The sequence below is a fragment of the Diceros bicornis genome, chromosome 7 (assembly GCF_020826845.1).
Source record: "Diceros bicornis minor isolate mBicDic1 chromosome 7, mDicBic1.mat.cur, whole genome shotgun sequence".
Lineage (NCBI taxonomy): Eukaryota > Metazoa > Chordata > Mammalia > Perissodactyla > Rhinocerotidae > Diceros > Diceros bicornis.
This window is the reverse complement of record NC_080746.1, coordinates 70,539,508-70,557,769: the sequence shown is the minus strand read 5'-3', so window position 1 is coordinate 70,557,769 and position 18,262 is coordinate 70,539,508. Positions and strand designations below refer to the sequence as shown.

The window sequence follows — 18,262 nt, the reverse complement described above, 5'->3', positions numbered from 1 at the left end:
AGCCATCAAGTCCTCAGTCCCCTCCCATCTGTAACTGTTTCTCCATATTTCTTTGTCGTTCATGACCATGACAATTTTGAAGGGGACTGGTCAGCTATTTTGTACAAAGTCCCTTCATCTTGGTTGGTCTGATGTGTTCTCATGACTAGACTGGGGTTATGGACTTTGGAGAAGGATCTACAGAGGTGAAGGGCCCTTCTCGTTGCTTTATTTCAGGGGACATGATATCGACATGACCTATGACTGCTGAGATGCTGGCTGTGGTGACTTGGTTATGCTGTTTTATAAAATGGAGTTCCATGTAAGATTTCTTTAGCTCATCCGCTAAAAATAAAACTTGGAAAGTTACCAGTGTTCATTGAATGCCTGTTCCCTCTTACCATAGGATCTGCTCCCATAGGCACTGCCATGTCAAGTGGGCAGTCTGCCTTCCCAGCAGACAATGAATCTCCCTCACGGAGCAGACATTCTCAAGACAACAAAGATGTGTTCACTTAGAAAGAATTCACGGGAAGAGGCATGCTATATAGCCAAATGCTGTTTTTTAAGATCCCCTAAGAGTAGCAGCCCATGGGAAACCCTGCATGCAGAGCCACTCCGATGTATTGGAAAAACGCAAACCAGAGTTGCTCCCCACTTCAAAGTGGGAATGTGACTCTGCACATCAATACGGGCTTGAGTGCTTCTCAGACATCAATGTGCACACGAATCACCAGGATCTCCTCCCTGCAAAAGCAGATTCAGATTCAGCAGGTCTGGGTGGGCCCTGAGACTCTGCATTTATAACCAGCTGCCAGCTGATGCCGATGCTGCTGGTTCTTTGAGCAGCAAGAATTTAGAAAGAATTATTGCTTGGTTAAATCTGACTTGTCTGCCAGCAAGACAGCTGGCCCAGAGAACAGTCCAGAGCCATCTCAGAAAGGGCAGGTGCAACCAGATTTCTTCCCACACTCTTAACTTCTGTGCTGCCATCAACAGAAACAGCACCAACACCCCCTCAAATAAACCACAGATGAAAGGCTTCCACTGAGACAAAATGTATCCAAGGGCAGCTTCTTGGGAGGAGGCAGGAGCAAACCATGGGCACTTAAGTGGAGATCCACACCCCGAAACTGGGGAACGGGATGTCTCTCCAGCCCAGTTAACCAGCCTCAGCTGCCTCCTCGCAATTCTCTCCCTATTCGTGGGCTTCTTGCTCGTACCAGAGCCGAGAATAACAGCTCTTCAACCATATAAGACAAAAGAAGTCTTTTCTGAGTCCTATAAATCAAGTATGAAGGTATCATACAATTTATCCCACGTGCCTCTGTGTCATCATTTTGACATTAGTCGGGAGGCTAGCTAAAGCTGGCACCCTACAGTTCACGGACAATCTCTATGCTTGCTTTTGTGGGATTAGAATGGCTTTTTCAAATGAAGCGTATATCTCGGGTCTCTTTAAAGAGCTGCCTGGGGAAGCAGGAACTGATACTTTCTTTTCCTGCTGATCAATTTTTCAGCAGCAGGAAAGAGATTTGTGCTTGGTTTCGACAAAGTAGCTTGTAATTTTATTCTTTCACCAGAAGGTGGCACTTGTGGGCACTGGGACATTTGCCTTAAAGACTAAAAGTGTCGAAAACACAAAAGGTAAACTGGGAGAAAAGTGGGACTGCTGGTGCCTCTTTACTACTGACTATTAATAGTGATTATATATTGATCAGCTCAGGTGCCGGCTATCATGCTCAGCATGTTATATACATCCTCTTATTTAATCTTTAAGAATCCTGCAAAGTTTCATACATTTGAAACGCATCATCTGTATTTTACAGACGTGAGCCACACCCCGGGAGGTTACGTTTCTCAAGGTTACATAACTAGTAAGTGGAGGGAGGACCAGAACCTGACTGTTTTTCTATCAAGCCAAGCTTGGAACCCAGTGGTTCATGAGAGGAAAGGAAGAACGGCCAGAGCTGCCACCGCGGTCCGGCGGGCCTGGGGCCACTGGCTTTCAGGAAACGGGCCTTTGTTTAAACTGATGCTGTGCACACAAACCTCGTCCAGGTTGTTGAAGCCTTTCCGCCTCCGTTTGTTCATGTCGTTCTCTTCGGGTTGGTGGTCCACCTGCAATGGCCAAGAAAGCCTGGTGAGCTCAGGGGCATCAAGGCTGCGGTTCCACTACAGCCCTGAGGCCATAGGGCTGGCCCTGAGCCAGCACTGGGGATGCATCCCTGCCTGCAGACAGCTGCCAGCCCAGGAGACAGACGGACGTAACTTACCCTGCACCATGACAAATGCCATCACATTCTGTATGTCCAGGCACAGTGAAGGGAGATTCCTCCACCTAGGGAGCCAGGGCTGCTATCAGAGGGGCGGGAATCACGTCCCAAAAGATCAGGCTGAAGCATCCCAAAGCACAAAGAATCCCTGGGACATGGGCAGGGCAGGGATTGTCCCCATTGTCAGCGTGACCTTGGCTCAGAGCAGTTACAGCCAGACTTGCTGATGTCCCCCCATGTGCTGCCACGTGGAGACCATCTCCTACAAGGAGGTGGCACTGCTCATCTTACAGGCAGGGATTCTCTGGACTCAGATCAGGATTTGTCTAGGAATTTGATGGCAAATTATGCCTGCCATTCATAGCTACCAGTAAATGATATTTTATTAACTCCAAAGCAGCATCAGATATGGTCTGTCAACTGCAGTGACCATACAGCCCAGTTTGCCCAGGACAGTTTTGATTTACTGCTTTTTTCCCCAGCGTAATTATTTATAGTGCTCCCTTTCACTCTCAAAACGTATCCTGGTTTAGACCATAAATCACATGGTTGTCCCACTGAGAGGCCCTTATATTCTCCTCTCTGCTGCCCGAATCTGAACATTTAAGTGCCGGGAACCCCGCTCTACTCAAGCTCATTGTGTCAACCCTGCAACGGCCACACCCACTGTCAGGCTTGTCTCCTCAAGGGAATGAGAGGGGCTGCACAGGCAGCTGATGCTTTGGGCTGGGATGCGGGGCTGGATTTAGTGCCTCCTCTGCACCATGCCCAGTAAGAGGATCCTTGACACTAGGTTAGACCTCTCTACCACCAGTCTCCAACTGGGGCTTCTCCAAACGGCCAGCGCCCTGAGGACCATGGAGCCATCCCCACCAAGCATGTGGGGGATGGCTACATGGTCCCTCAGAGAGGCCTTCCCTCCGCAGTGGGCCCAGATTAAATCCCAGCCCTTGTGCCACTTGGGCTGCAGTAGGAAAGGCTGCTGTCCACACTCTCCCCTCGGACCCAGGCATACAGTCCGGCCAGCCCCACACATCCCTCCTCCCCTTGCCCAGTGGCAGGAGGATTCTTTCAGCTCCTGGTTGTTCTGAAACATCCCGCACACAGTCACTACGTACCCCGCTGCTTCCAGGGGCAAGCACCTGCTTCTGAGCTCTTCCACTCCCCATCACCCTGCCCCCGCCCCGCCCCATATGTATTAGCGCCTTTTTTTTTGCTTTTTAAGACAAGATCAACTGGTTTAATCATTCATATTTGTTCAACCCTTCCCTTGCCCAGGCAGCACAGAACAACAGATCAAAGGGCCCCGCCTCCCCTTCAACATTTCCCTCAGCTTCTAATAAATCATTATTCTGTGAATGGAAATGATTTCAACCCAAATGCTTGGGCAAACACCAAGAGAAACAGATGACCTTATTTTCAACAACGTTGGGTCTTAGAGGCCTAGGCTGTCTGAATGCCATGCTGGCCCGGAGACTGGAGCCTGTGAAAGTACAGGATGTCCTCCCCACCGGGAACACTTCATGCAGACTCTTAGGGTTTCTGTTGTTTTTTTGTTTCCACCTTAAATGGGGACTTGGCTTTTCCCTCAAAGAGCAACACATGTTGCTCTCTTGCATTCAGCAGCCGGGGAGCGACTGTTCCAACAGAGCCTGTATGGATCCAAACCCAGTACGTCAGCTACAGGCGCAGAGAAAGCACTCCTGGCAGGGGTGTGCCCAGAAGCAGCGGCTAAGAAGACCCCAAAGCCTTCAGGGGGAATAAAGGAAGTGGGTGGGGCCACCCCAGCTCCTCCAATTCAGCCTGACCTTGGGACAATAACATCCAGTCTACATGGAAAGGTTAGCAACTTACGTACCCAAATGGCCTCTACTCTTCCTTCTGGATTTACCAAGGAATTATTGACCCTCAACCAAGAGCTCGGCTAAAACAAAAAGGTGGAGAAAACGCAAATCTAGGGGTTTACCTAATGTTTTCACATCTGCATATCTCTATTTGGGAGCCTCAGGAGCCCCATCTCCTTGGACTCTATTTGCTCTATAAAGAATTGGGTACAAGGGGCCAGCCCCATGGCTGAGTGGTTAAAGTTCCACGTGCTCCACTTTGATGGCCCGGGTTTGCTGGTTTGGATCCTGGGTGCAGACCTACATCACTCACCAGCCATGCTGTGGCCGTGTCCCACACACAAAAAATAGAGGAAGATTGGCACAGATGTTAGCTCAGGGCTGATCTTACTCAAGCAAAAAAAAAAGGAAGATTGGCAACAGATGTGAGCACAGGGAGAATCTTCCTCAGCAAAAAAAAAAAAAAAAAAAGAATTGAATACAAGAAGGGAGAAAATACTTACTGTGCCCAGTCAGAGAGAGCATGAGATTAAACAACTCACTTTCTCTTCCTATTAATTTTTTCCTGGCCTTTCACCCTAAGAACACTTCCTTATCATGATTTCCCAATGATGTGAAAGATTCTACATACCAAAAGTCATTTATTAAACTAATTGGAGTTTCCATTTAAAAAAAATCAACGACATAGATCTGCCAATCTGATCATTTATTTGATCAGCACAAGATAACCATGTTCCCATACTGCCTGACGTAATGTGATTTTAGCCGAAAGCAAACAAACTTTAGATTGTTAGCCTAGTGTAGCCAAACCCTGGAGAAATTTAGATCTGGGTCATAGGAAGAGAGATTGGCCATTGCAGGCAATGGCCTGGTTGAGTAGGGAGGCAGCCATGACATTTAGAAAGATGGCCAGTGACTCTAGCAAGAGAGATCTCTTCTTCAATGGCAGAGCAATGAGTCATGGGTTTGAGTTCTGGCACTAATTACTTCCCGGCTGTATAACCTTAAGAAAATCACCTAACTTCTCTGACCTTCTCTCCTGTAAGGTATTATATATTTAGCTCCTAAGTTGTTGTAAGGATTAATGAAATGATGTATGTAAAACACTTCTTATAATAGAAAGTGTTATAGAAGTGTTAGACACTGTTACTTAGGTTAATGCTAGTTAGTATAATTAGAAAATCTGAATTCTAGTTCTGACTTTGACATTTACCACCTATATGACATCACAATTTAATCTCCCTACATCCAAGGTTCCCCATCTCTAAAACTAGGACAAGAATACATCCCTTGCCTTCCTCAGAAGGTAACAGGAGGGGCAAATGAGACATATACAAAACTGCTCTGTGTGCTGTGATGTGCTGCCTCGAACACGGTGCAAGACAGAACCAAGTGTTCAATCCAACTAGTTTCACTCATCTTTTCCAAAAACGAGCATCTTCATTTAATCCATATTCCCACAGGACAGAGACTCATTTGTGGAGCCCCTTCTACGTGCCAGAGAAGGTGCTCAGAACTACAGCACGAATCTGTTCATGTTATCTTCACAGCAATGCATTCAATGCAATGTTCCTGTCATTACCATCATTTTGCAGACAAGCAAAGGACCTTTCTGAGAGGTTCGAACATGTGCCAAATCCCCAGCAGACGTAAATACGTATTTGTCTGCCTGGCTTCAAGGTGCATTCTCATACTATAAACCAGCTCAGAATCCCAGGCTGCGGTTGTACAGAGCACAGGAGAGACAGCAGCTGACAAACCACAGGTGCAGGAGGGGCTGCGTAGGGCCCTGCACTTGCTGAGCTGGGCAGCATCAGGACCCAGTGTTCTGGACTCTCCCAAACCACCTTCAAATCTCTGAGCTGAGAGGTCCTGGAAACCTAGCAGGGAGCTTGGGCTGCTGGGTGGGTGGTTCTGTGAGAGCAGTTGAGGAAGGGGAGTGAGAGGAACTTGGGAGTTCCACTAAAGTTCAGCTCCTTGGGCAGGGTCCTTGCTTGTCTGGTTTACTGCTCTACCCCCAGCACCGAGGAGAGAACTCAGCGTGAAACAGGCGCTCAGTAAACACATGTTGAATGAACCCACGAATGAAGGAAGCACTTTCTTACATAACACTCCCAGCTCTCTGGAAAGTGTTGTGCAGGAGGGTCAAGCAGAGGAGAGCTGGGAAGGGGGTCCTGGACTACTCAGACCAGACACGGACACGAGTCATGTTAGGTGAACTCTCCTCTACCGGGGACCAGTGCTGGAGGAGGACCTGGGTAAATATCCCAGGGCCACCGACCTGGCTTCTGGGATGGGCTTTTCATCGACAAGTGACAACTTCTGTGTTATCTGTCCAAAAAAGTATCCAGATATAAGAAGACACACGGTCGATGGGGAGAAAGTACTTTGTGTGTGGTCTCGATCACTGCACTGGCATTGAGTGGTGGATAATATGCTGGGGTATTTCAGTGATGTCAAGGCAGAATGTGACCCAGTGGCCTTAGTAATCTGCCAACCTACCCAGAGGAAGCATTCGATGGGTTTGAGGAGAAAGAGAAGGACAACTGATGACCACGCCAGGCACTTACTCCAATGACGAAATCTCTCTACCTATCCAAAGAGCAGGGCAGATTTTAGACATTAAATGGGGCCGTGTGAGGGATCAGATCTGTGGGTCTTCACCCCTCTCAAGACGGGCAGCCAAGGGGCACACGCTAGAGGCAACTGGGCATGAGTCACAGTCATCCAGGGCAGGGCTGCCCCCCGCTCCCACTGCCTTTCCTACCAGAGCCAGCAGGAAGTGGAGCGAGGACCCAGCGGCTCTCAGAGGGCCTCACCGGCTTGCTCACAGTTGACTTTTGACCATCCCTACCTCCTGAGCCAGAGCTGGCCAGGCTGTTTCAAGTCAGTCACTCTGCAGACAGAGATATGGTAAGTGAAAGGTTTCAACATTCCTCTCAGCCCCAGCTGCGGGCTAAGTGGTGGCAGAAACTGGGTGAGTGGGGAAAGGTGCCTGGCTCAGAGAGCTTCCAGAAAGGCTGCACTGGTTTGCTGGGGCGGGGCAGGGGGTGGGGGAAGGGGGCAGCCCAAGGCAGGGGTACTTGGGCTTCTGAGGAAAAATGGCTGGGCTGGCACAGAACAAGCTGATGACGGGTCTCCAGAAGCTATCTCTCAGTGGGACATACGATGGGCAATGCAGCCCTCATGCAGAGCCTCTGAATGGGGCAGCTCGGGGAGCAGACGGGAACAGAGCTGCTGGGTGCAGCTCAGGCTTTGGCCGCTCTGCTGAAACCCCTGGCCGATCTGCACACCTTCCTTCCTCAGCCCCAGCCCTGCTAGCCCACTCCTTCCCCTAGAACGGGAGAGACAGAGCAGTAAGTACCCCGGTCCTGGAGTTAGAGCAACTGCCACGACATTCCAGGGAACGCAGACCTCAGTGGAAAAAGTGACGGTTTTTCCCACAGCCGAGGGAAAGAAAGGAGGCCACGTGGCCCCAGCCCTACCCTCGGCGGAGGGGCTGGCAGGACGAGGCATGGCTGGACCAGGGTTAAAGTATATTGGCAACTTAGAGAGACTGAGACACATGCAGAGGCCTGCAGCCCTCTGCCAAGTGAGGGGAGTATGGGGAGGGCTCCCTGCCCCTGGGGAGAGAAGGCAAGCTCCAGGAGAGTCCTTGCAATCTAACATCTCTAGGCCTTCATTTTTTATTTGTAAAATGAGCACATTAAGCAAGATAACTTGTATTATACCTTCACTGGAGATGTCATTATTCAAATAATATCATTTCTCATTAGGCCCCTGGTTCCCAAACTATGTACCAAGGCACCCCATGGCACCCTAGTGAACTCACAGAGGAGCCACAGGATATTTTAAATTTTCTAGGGAAACACAATGACATCTGTCATACATCTTGCAAAATACCCCTACCAAGTTATTTGGACTTAATTGATAAACAGAACTTTTAGGTATTTCTTTTGACCTAGGGGCACTGTGAAAAAAATTACTGACACTAAGGATGCCATAAGTTGGGAAAGTTTGGGAACCTCTTTATTTGGCTCTGAGCTCCTCAAAGACAAAGACCATATATTATTCATCTCTGTATATCTGCTCTCCTCCTCAAAAACAATAAAATAATTCAGGCCTAAATTTGGCATACAGTGGTCCCAATAAACAATTGTTGAGTGAATGAATAAAAATAATTAATGGAACAGAGCGTGTAAATGTAGCATCACCATACACCTCCACTAAATGGCCATTGCGTTCCTGATCTAAACTGTTTAACAAAGTAAGAAATCATCTCCTCCTCCCCACTTAGGAGGCAGAGCTAATCTGGTTTACTTTTAAAAATCCTCACCAGCGTGTCCGCTCAGTTCTCTACCACGCCCTTCCTAGAACTACTTCTGTCATTAAAGCTAGCTACACAGAGCCGGGGGGGGGGCTGCCACAAACTCTCGATCACCAAAGTGAGATTTACTTTTGTCTTCTGCGAGCGCTCGATCTGTGCAATTTATCAGCATAAACCCTCGGAGAGCATGACATTCTCCCTTTCCCTCACCCCATCCACACGCAAAGAGAAATAAAACAAAAACCAGGCCGAAACTTACTCGTGGAGTCCTCTTCCTTGGAAACGTGAGGTTGAGATAGTTGTGAGAAATGGAGGATTTGGCCAAGCTGAGGTCAGCATTTTCTCCATAGTTTTTGCCCCAAGAATCTGTTGGGAAAGAAAAGTCTGACTAAGATTTGGATCCTGCACTGCTGCCCCGGGGCTCAGGGGTGTCATTGCTACAGGTCCCTCCAAAATAATTCCCTCACCCCCAACTGAAGACGTAAATGGCCTGGGTAGGGGGTAGAGGCAGCTCTGTCAGTGACCTCCCAATGACCGGGGCAGATCCTCAGCCCCACGTGGCCCTTGCCACACAGACCCCCTTACACACATGAGTCTGGATGTGGGGTCCACCCATCTGGCTTAGAGTCAAAGGGAAGGCCTTTCAGCCCCAGAACAGATGACACTAGTGTGAGGAGCAGCCAGACGTGGGCACAGGGCTGAGATAGCTCAAGGGATGAGCAAAATCTGGTCCAAAAGCAGGTCCTTACCCACAGGCCTCAGCGGGGTGCCCCGGAAGAGCTCGTAGAACTTGGAGAGATACATGACCATGCTGAGCTTGTCGGGCTCCTGAGCTGACGCCATCTCCTTGCCTGTGGTCACCGGGGGGATGCCAAACTCACGCTCGGCCACGTCAAATGCCAGCTGGTTGTTCTCCACGGCGTCATCTTCGTTCAAAGAGTCAAAGTTGCTGGAGAATAGAAACAAGGGGAAGTTCAGGGAGAGGAGATAGGTGTGAAGAGCTGAGCAAACTCAGGCCATGAGGATCACTGTGGGTGACACCTGCCAGGTGTCTGCAGGGGTTGGGGGATGAGGAGCAAAGGAGCAGTGACCTCAGCCCCTGCCCCCAAAGCACCCCCTTCCCGCCATCGCCTCAGCTCCTCAGGGAGGCTCAGCCAGGAGAGGCACCAACCTCGTCCTTCTCAGTCAGGGAGGGACCAAATCAGATTTGGGCCATGATAACATCATTGCTGCCTGGGCCAAAACATCAGAAAATGATTTAAGTCTCTTTGGAAAATTTATAAGCTACTTTAAAGTATTTCCTTTACGTGGGGCCGGCCCAGTGGCGCAAGCAGTTAAGTGCGCACGCTCCCGCTGCGGCGGCCCGGGGTTCGCTGGTCCGGATCCCAGGCGCGCACCGACGTACCGCTGGTTAAGCCATGCTGTGGCAGTGTCCCATATAAAGTGGAGGAAGATGGGCACGGATGTTAGCCCAGGACCAGTCTTCCTCAGCAAAAAAGAGAGGAGGATTGGCATTGGATGTTAGCTCAGGGCTGGTCCTCCTCACAAAAAAAAAAAAAAAGAAAAGTATTTCCTTTACGTTTTTTTCCTTTTAATTACAAAACTAATATGGGCTTCTTGTAAAAAAAAAGAATCAAGTTCTGTATAACATATAAAGCAACAAGTGAGAGCCCCATCTCCTTCTCAAGGCAATCTCACTTCCTAAAGGAACCACTCGACAAGCCTTTGGTAGGTTTCTTTTGGCATTCTGGATGAATTTGCTTATGGGTGTGAGGTCACACTGCAATGATTTAAATATAACATCAACAGATGTATCATGCTTTCAACATCACAAAGTGTTTCCACAAACATAATCCGATCTTTCTAATGATCCTGCCATTATTACCAATTTATAGATGTAGAAATAAACTCAGAGAAGATAAGTGGCTTGCCCACTGGTACACAGCTAACGGATCTGGGTCACAAATCTAATTCTCTTCACTGTAAAACCCTCACACTAGTCCCCAGAGTTAAGTCCTGCCCATGATTCTCCTGAGGGCAGAGCTCCAAAGTGCAAATGCTCAAATTTCCCAGGTGTGGTGATGGTGGGGGCATGGGGGTGAGCACAATCATGGAGCCGGGGGCACTCTTGCTCCTCACATATCAGGAACACCGATCAAACATGTTGTTGCCAGAGCAATTAGTGTAATGGGAAAAGACCAAAGGTAAAAAAAACTCAAATCGAAAATACGCAAAGAGAAATATTGACCCAAGTTCTGAAGATTCTGCATCTACAGAACAGCCCTGGTTTCCCATCTCCAGGGTCCCCTTGGGCCGAGAGGGGCTTGGCAGGTCCATCCTGGTCCCCAGACTCACATCAGCTCAGGCCGGAAGCGGTGGATGATGGCACACAGGGCCAGGCCACTCCTCCAGGACGTGGTCAGGTCGGTGACGTTGACATGCTGGTAGCCCTCGGTCTGCTGCTGGCACCAGGTTAAGAGCTTGCTGGGTCGGATGTCTGACTCTGCAGTAAAGGGAGAAAGACCATAGTGAAGTACTCTGGGAAAATCTCAGTAGCTCCCCTCTGACTGCCACCATGGCTGGGGACCAGGAGGAATGGCACCAAGGCAAGGGGCCACGGGCACAGGTGCTGCCCACTGAGCAGGCCCCATCAAAAGCATGGCGGGAGGGCAGGATGCTGGGATAGGAAGCATGTTCTCCTGCAGCAAAGAGTCCCTAAGACCCCCTCTGCCAGGCCTCAGTTAGAGGCTAGGTACACAGAGGCGAGGACGATGTGGACTCTGCCAACATCTCATCTGTGGGGAAGACAGACATGGAAGCAGGTACTGATGACACAGTGCTGCCATGGTGGAGAAGCAAGGTGCTGCGGACGCATGTGAGCAGGTTTGCCGAGTCTGCCAGGGCAGGGGAATTCGCCAAAGAAAGAGTTGTAAAGGAGGTGCATTTGAGCTGGTTCTTGATGAGCATCTAGGAATTCATCAGATAGAAGAAGGCATCCCAGGAAAACAGAAAGGACTGTGCCGTGGCAGAGAATCTAGAAAAACCTGCCATGTTTGTGTGAGATGGTCTGTTACAGGGGTGGCAGCGCTGGGACGTGTGGCGTGCGGAGGGAAGGGAGGAGGGGCTGGGAGGGCTGAGTTTGCCCAGTGGTGGGGAGGACACAAGGTCTGGACAGCCAACGGTAGCCAGAGAGGTCTCTAAGTGGGCCAGTGATCCAAGCACAGCCAGATGGATGCTTGGGCTGTCATTCATTTAATCACCCCTTCCCTTTGCCACTTGTGCCCAGTGCTGTGCCAGGCCCTGAAAGACCAGGAAGAGTCAAGCACACGGAGCTTGTTATCCAGCTGGGGAGACAAGACCTCCACACTGGAAACAACAGGAAAAGAAAGGCAAGACCGGTGAAGTAATCCCACGTCGAATCCCACTTTAACGTGCTGAGTGCTCAATGCATATTAACTCCTTCTCAATGATTCTACAATTCTACGGTAGGTGCTATCCTTGTCCTGCTGTCACAGGGGAGGAAACTGAAGTACAGAGGAGAGGCGCTGGCCAGGGTCTCACAGTTCAGACCAGAGCCAGGCTGGCTACAGGGCCTGTGCCCCCACGGCCACCAGGCAGGACCCTCCCCACAAAGACCCTCCAGTGGCCTGGCCAGGGTCCATGAGAGCCACTTACCCCGCCTGGAGAGGTTGACAGATCTCCTTAGTGAGCCCATCCTCTCGAGAGGGAATTGGTGCAGCTCCTTAGTGATGTACAAATGCTTCACCTACGAGCAGAGAGACCACACGGCTGCCCACCAGGTTGCTTCCAAAGCCCAGGCTCAGGGTCTCTGAACTCAGCCCCCGCTACTCAATGTCGGCCACCCTTTTCCTCCAACACAGGAGGGCATGACCTTCAGCAAGGGAACCCAGGCAACTCAGCACATGGAGCAACAGATCCCAATTATCCACCCAGATGTGGGAGAACGCAAGTGAGAATATATGTAATTGATTATTTTAAAAATTCACACCTTTCTTTGCGCTATTGACTGAAGAGGTTGGGGGTTACATGGCTCTGACTCAATGGGAGAAAAAATAGACTCTAGGACTGTGGATGGAAAGGACTCAATATTTGGCCAAGAAGATTCTTTGAGAGAGGTACGCTTAGCAACACAAACGTGTGACGACAAAGAAACATATGTAAACATACGTACATATGTGGACACATACTTATATGTGTTCCATTTCTCTCCTGTGGGCCAGAGAGATGCTGACTCTATTTACTCCTATGCTTCTCCTAGAGAGAGGAATTGGTCCTACCTTTGGGCCAAGAGGCATTGGTGGCCTCAGTTCCAGGGATGTGCCAGGATTTTAGGTGACCCCCTTCCCAGGGCTCAGTACAGGGTGACCCAGATGGGGCCTCAGGAAGGACCTACCTGATGGGGCCTGACACAGTTCGAGTTGAGGTTTGGGTACCGCGTCCCCGGGTCCAGCGTGTACTGCTCAAAGTTCTTGTTGATGTTCTCTGGGGTCGTTTGAGGTAACAGCCGGTAAAGACCTTCTCTGGAGGGAGGCAGAGCCCTGGGGTCAGGGATTGCTCTTGCGGCCTCAGGCCCCCCGTCTGCCCCCTGCTTTCAGGGCTTCTCAGACACGTTTGTATAACCCCTCCCTGCAACGCCTGGCCCTTGTAGTTCTTGAGATCTGCAAAGCGGGGGAGGGTCAAAGGGGCCGAGAGGAGGCAGGGACGCAGAGGACACTCGCCCCCTCCCCGGGCAGAGGGCGGGGACGCAGAGCTGGCAGCACGGCAACCTGAGGTTTTGCTATAACCACCACTCAGCCACGCAGCCTCCTGTGGCCTGTCCTCCATGACCACAGGCTTCCACACCCAAGATCAGCAGAGGCCTGTCCCCACCCACAAGCCCTGACTTCTCCCAGTCCACCAGCTGTCACAGCCACATGGCCGGCAGCAGGGGTCTGGGAGGAAGCCCAGGATCTCCGCAGTGGAAGAAGCCTGGTTGGTCAGAGAACCAGCCTCCAGCAGGGTGGACTCAGCGCTGCAATGAAGGCCCCTCTAAATAAATCTCTTCTGGCCCCTGAGCAGTGCCAGGAACCCCAACTTCAGGGCCCCCCAAGATGAAGATTTCTCTTTGGCATCCAGGGCCTAAGGTCCTAGCCCCCAGAGAAAGTCACTGAAGGAGGTAGATCATGGTGGAGAAAGTTTCCTCGGGGACCCGGATGATCAAATCAGGCCACATGTGAGAAGGCAGATGAGAGGGGACAGAGGCTCCAGGTTCACCCAGGAGCCGCCTGAGGGCCAGCCTCGCTCCCTCTCCCGCCTGAGCCTTTCACCCGGCCCTGCCCCCAGCTGGGAGCCCAGATGTCGACCCTCACCTTTCAGCCAGCAGCTCCAGGGGAGGAGTGCCCTGGTCCCAGCCCTTCACCATCCACGCCGTGTCAAAGGCTGCCAGGAAGCCGCGGGCACAGCCTGTGCCCATGGGCCAAAACGGCTGCAAAAGAAAACATGCAAAACCCCAGCTGATTCTAACCAGTCCCAGGCTGCTCTCCCACTCTGTCCAGCACTGCTGATCACCAGGCCCATGCAAGGCACTGGCAGGACAGAGAGGCAACATGGCAGCCCACTAGGATTCACCACAAACACAGAGACCTGTAGCATAAAGTCATACGTAAAGGGTGCTATGACACAGGGACAGCAAAATGCTCTGGGGCTCAAAAAAGTCAGAGGCAAATTCCCACCCTGGGGGAGGGGGATGGAAAACGGGGCATGCTTCATACAAGAGTGGCACTTATGCTGATTTTAAAGAATGGATAGGATTGTGATCTTGATCCATTCAGGAATAGCGTGGGCAAAGGCTTAGTGGCTGAGCCTGATGGAAGAACAGCCCGTCTGGCTGGGCTAGAACAGAGAGCATGGGAGGAGAGAGACAGCTGAGAAGGGGGACTGTGACAGAAGTGCTTAACCAAGGAGCTTAGGTTAGAGTCCACACGCCACGGCGAGCAAGGAGTGACTCACCGAGCTAAGTTCTAACTAAACTGTCCCATGTGCACCCACAGCGTCGTTTGGAATTTGACTCTTACTTGTGACAAATACACAAACATTTTTTAGTTAGTGCTTACATTAAAGATAAAAATTTATCCCTTCTGAAAGCAGTCACTTAATCTAAGGATCCTTGTACCTGTAGATTTTTCTGGGAAGAATTTTGAGCAGGGAGGCCGTGAGCGGAAACTGGACTTTGTGGCTCACACACTTTTCTCGCATCCTACACACTCTCCATATTGAAAGGCTACAGAGAGCCACCCACGTGAGGAAGAAGTCTCGGCCCAGCTGAGGGTCTGCACGCTCTGAGAAGGATGGCCTGTGTAGTCCAGACCAGGGCCGCCTATTGCGTACTTCAACAGAGTTTAGCCCAGAAAAACCCAGAGCTGGGAGAGAAAGCTCTCCTGCCTATACACAGGCAGAACTGGCTCTTCTGAATTAGTGCAAGGGCCGCCTCCGAGGCCAGGTGGGGCTCCGCAGAGTCTTGCCAACTGGCTGAGAGCCCGTCCTTCCTCCGGCTGCATGACAGCAGATGCTGCAAGCCAGAACACAAATGCAGGCATCTGTCTTCTAGCAGGAACGAGGGGGCGCCAAACGTAGACAGTACCTCAAGCAAGCTGTCGCCCACCAGGGCCACGAGCAGCTGGTGTGACTGACGCTCGCGCACCAGGGCCGCGTTCTCTGAGGCGTACATGGAGGTGAAATCGAACATGGCCACGTCGGGCTGCCCATAATGGTTCATGGCGAAGTCTAAAGATGGCAGCTGGTAATTGGTGGCGAAGTCTGCAGCTTCACGAGCATAGGAAAGCAGGCTGTCCTGGTTTACGTTCTCTGCACACAGCAGCATCTCTGTGTCGATGTAGTCCTGGGGGGAAGAACAAGAGCACAGTGCAGCAACCGCCCCTCTAAAGAGCAAGGATTCACACCCTCTTCTTTGTAAAAGGACTTGGAGTGGGTTTGTACAGTAAGGCTAATCAGAACAGACATAGAAAATCCGGGCCAAGGGAATAAAGAGGAACCACGTCAGCCATCTGCGAGGGTTAACAGAGTTGTGATTAAGCATCAAATTTGGCTTCGAGCTTCCTGGCATCCAAGACAAAAGAGAAATGTGACATATTACAGAGCTTTTCTTATCAGAAAGAAGGAAGCATAGAAATTCCTTAGGGGAGGATTATTTTCCTGGCACTCAATTTTAAAAGCACTGTCTCACGTAGGAATTTCGACAGAGAATGTTGTGTTGTAATGAACAGTGTACTCAGTAACGGTCTTGCAGCAAATGGAGAAGTGTATTTCATATGGCTGGTTCTTGTGATAACTTTCAAAAAAATTAAAAGGCTTTGCCTTTTAATTTTTTTTTTTCCCCCCTAAAGCCCCAGGCGATAGTTGTATGTCATAGTTGCACTTTCTTCTAGTTGCTGTATGTGGGACGCGGCCTCAGCATGGCCGGAGAAGCAGTGCGTCTGTGCGCGCCTGGGATCCGAACCCTGGCCGCCTGCATCAGAGCGCACGCACTTAACCGCTAAGCCACGGGGCCGGCCCTTTGCCTTTTAATTTAAGGAATAAGTGAGAAAGAGTGATTTTATAATGGACTGACCTAAGCCGTGGTCCTGTTATGCTGCGTTCCACGGTCAAACAAGACCAGAAAAGAAATGGGTGCTTGACGGAACTCACAGACCTTCTCTCCACAATCAGTTACCCCTTTTCTCGACAGGCTGAGGGTGACTCAGGGCCCTGCTTTGCTCTTACAGTGTTCATTGTTATACTTCCCTGCTTGGAGGGGAGAACCCCGAGCTTAGAGGACTAGGATATTCATCCTGGAGGGATACCGGCAAGGAACTGTAGGACATCTCCCAGAGTCAAATCTGCTCATCGTGCGGCTAAAGGAACTGAAAGACTATCTTTCCCAAAAGGTGACACAGAAAGTGCATAGGCCAGGATGGCGGTGGGAGGCGACAGGGACTGGTGTTTAAGACCAACACAGGCCTTAAGGTCACCAAGAGCAACAGGTCAAATTCCACCTCTGCTGTTTACTGACTGCGTAAATTGGGACAAGATATTGAACGCTTCTGTATTTCCGCTTTCTTGTTTGTAAAATGGGAATAACAAAATCTACTCCACAGAGCCGTGCGAGGACCAAAGGAGACCGTCCTCATGTCAGAACGAGACATGAAATCCCAGCCTTGTGCCTGGCACACGGGAAGTGCTCAATGAATGAATTCCTGTGCCCAGTAATTCACGATGGCATAAGACACAGCATATGGTGAAGTGCATTCTGGACCCACCTAAGGCGCCAGCAAGGGCATTTACAAAGGTCTTAGAAGGCACGGCCTCATCTACAAACAGAGTGACCAACTGTGTCAATTTTCTACAGAGTGACCAAACTGTGTCAATTTTCTGTAAACAGAGTGACTGACTGTGTCAATATTACCAAGAGCCATGATTTCAAATACCCTGTTCTGGAAATTCTAACATTTCCACATCCAAACCACATCACCCAAATGTACCCATGCTGGCCCCAGAGCCCTTTATCGGGTCACAGGGTCCAGGCTGGAGCTCCTGCTCTTTACTTTCCTTTCTCATACTTGTCCCTACAGTCACATGATCACTTCTCTTCCTTGAAGGTGTGGAGAGGAGATGGGGAAGAGTGAAACGGAGAGCTCTCAAAAATACCCCCCTCTTAAAAACATGCCCCAGCACTCCCGAGGTGGACAAGTGAGGGGTGAACGGGGACATTGTGCAATGAAGGCAGAGCCTGGTCCTGATGCCCAAGCAGGAGTGTGGGGGCCTGGCAAAGGGAGCAGACCCCCAGGCTGCACTGGGGTGACAGCCCACCTGGCCCAGGGCTGCTGGGAGGAGCGGTAGGGCCCTGCAGGGCAGGAGGTCCCTGCCCTCCTGTGGACAGCAGAAGCAGAATGTAGGGAAGGGGTGAGAACAAGACCAAGAGAGAAAAAAGTGCGAATGAGGCTGTAAGTAAAGTGGGCAGGCCCAGGGAAGCAGTTCTAAAGGAAGATCAAGGCAGGGGGATGGTGTGGGCCTCATCTTCCACAGGCCTCGGGTCCTGGAGAGAGGCTGGATCCTAGACAGAGAGGTGGGGCGGTGGGAGGGAAGCAGCAAAAATGAGCAAGGGGTGGGGAATCCAAAAGGAAGATAGTCACCCGAGTGGTGAGCTGGAAAGAGGCTGTAGATCAGAAGAGAAAGTCAGGCAAGGCCCGTCTAATGCTTCCAGTGAGTGCGGACTCAGCATCCGGAGACTAGCTGTGATGTGCGCCCACCTCATACACCTGGCAACCAAGCTTGCTCCGTCCCACTGTGGCGACACCAAGCCTACCGCATCCAGGAATCCTAGCCTGCTTGTGTGTGGGCCAGCAGAGGCAGGGTCCAAGGGGGAAAGGCTATCCTCCTTGTCGGCGAGAGCACGATGGACACAGCTGGGAGCCCAGAGGCATGGTTTCTGGAGGAGAAACTTTACTCCCCCTTCAATAGCCTAGAAAGAAGCCTAGAGATCAGGAGGAAGAGAAAGAGAAGCAGATCTGTGAGTCATTCAGTGAACACTCACCCAGCACCTTCTGTGTGCCTTTAGGAAGATGCTGACCAACACAGGAAGAGGAAAACAGAGACGACTCGTCATTTCTCCAAGAGCAAGAAAAGAATGTTAATTTAAAAGGCTCGGGTAGATGGGTCAGCTTGCAGCTTATGCAAATGCTGTAGAGCTTAGCTGGATACCTGGAGACTCAGGCCAGAGCTCCTGAACCAAATGAGTATCCAGTTCTCCCACGTCCAGCCTAAGGCCTCCAATTTCTAGA

General features: G+C 50.7%; 1 protein-coding gene across 6 annotated transcripts in view; it reads right to left on the bottom strand.

Moving 5' to 3' along the window:
• The window catches only part of MICAL2 (microtubule associated monooxygenase, calponin and LIM domain containing 2), a 220,576-nt gene that overhangs the window by 104,587 nt on the left and 97,727 nt on the right, over window positions 1-18,262 (bottom strand). For all 6 annotated transcript variants that reach the window (XM_058545997.1, XM_058545992.1, XM_058545993.1 and 3 more), the window contains 8 exons: window positions 15,067-15,324; window positions 13,796-13,911; window positions 12,841-12,967; window positions 12,102-12,192; window positions 10,782-10,929; window positions 9,176-9,375; window positions 8,686-8,792; window positions 2,032-2,100 (listed from right to left, as the gene is read on the bottom strand). In XM_058545997.1, coding sequence (XP_058401980.1) covers window positions 2,032-2,100; window positions 8,686-8,792; window positions 9,176-9,375; window positions 10,782-10,929; window positions 12,102-12,192; window positions 12,841-12,967; window positions 13,796-13,911; window positions 15,067-15,324 — 1,116 coding nt within the window. The remainder of the gene's footprint in view (window positions 1-2,031; window positions 2,101-8,685; window positions 8,793-9,175; window positions 9,376-10,781; window positions 10,930-12,101; window positions 12,193-12,840; window positions 12,968-13,795; window positions 13,912-15,066; window positions 15,325-18,262) is intronic.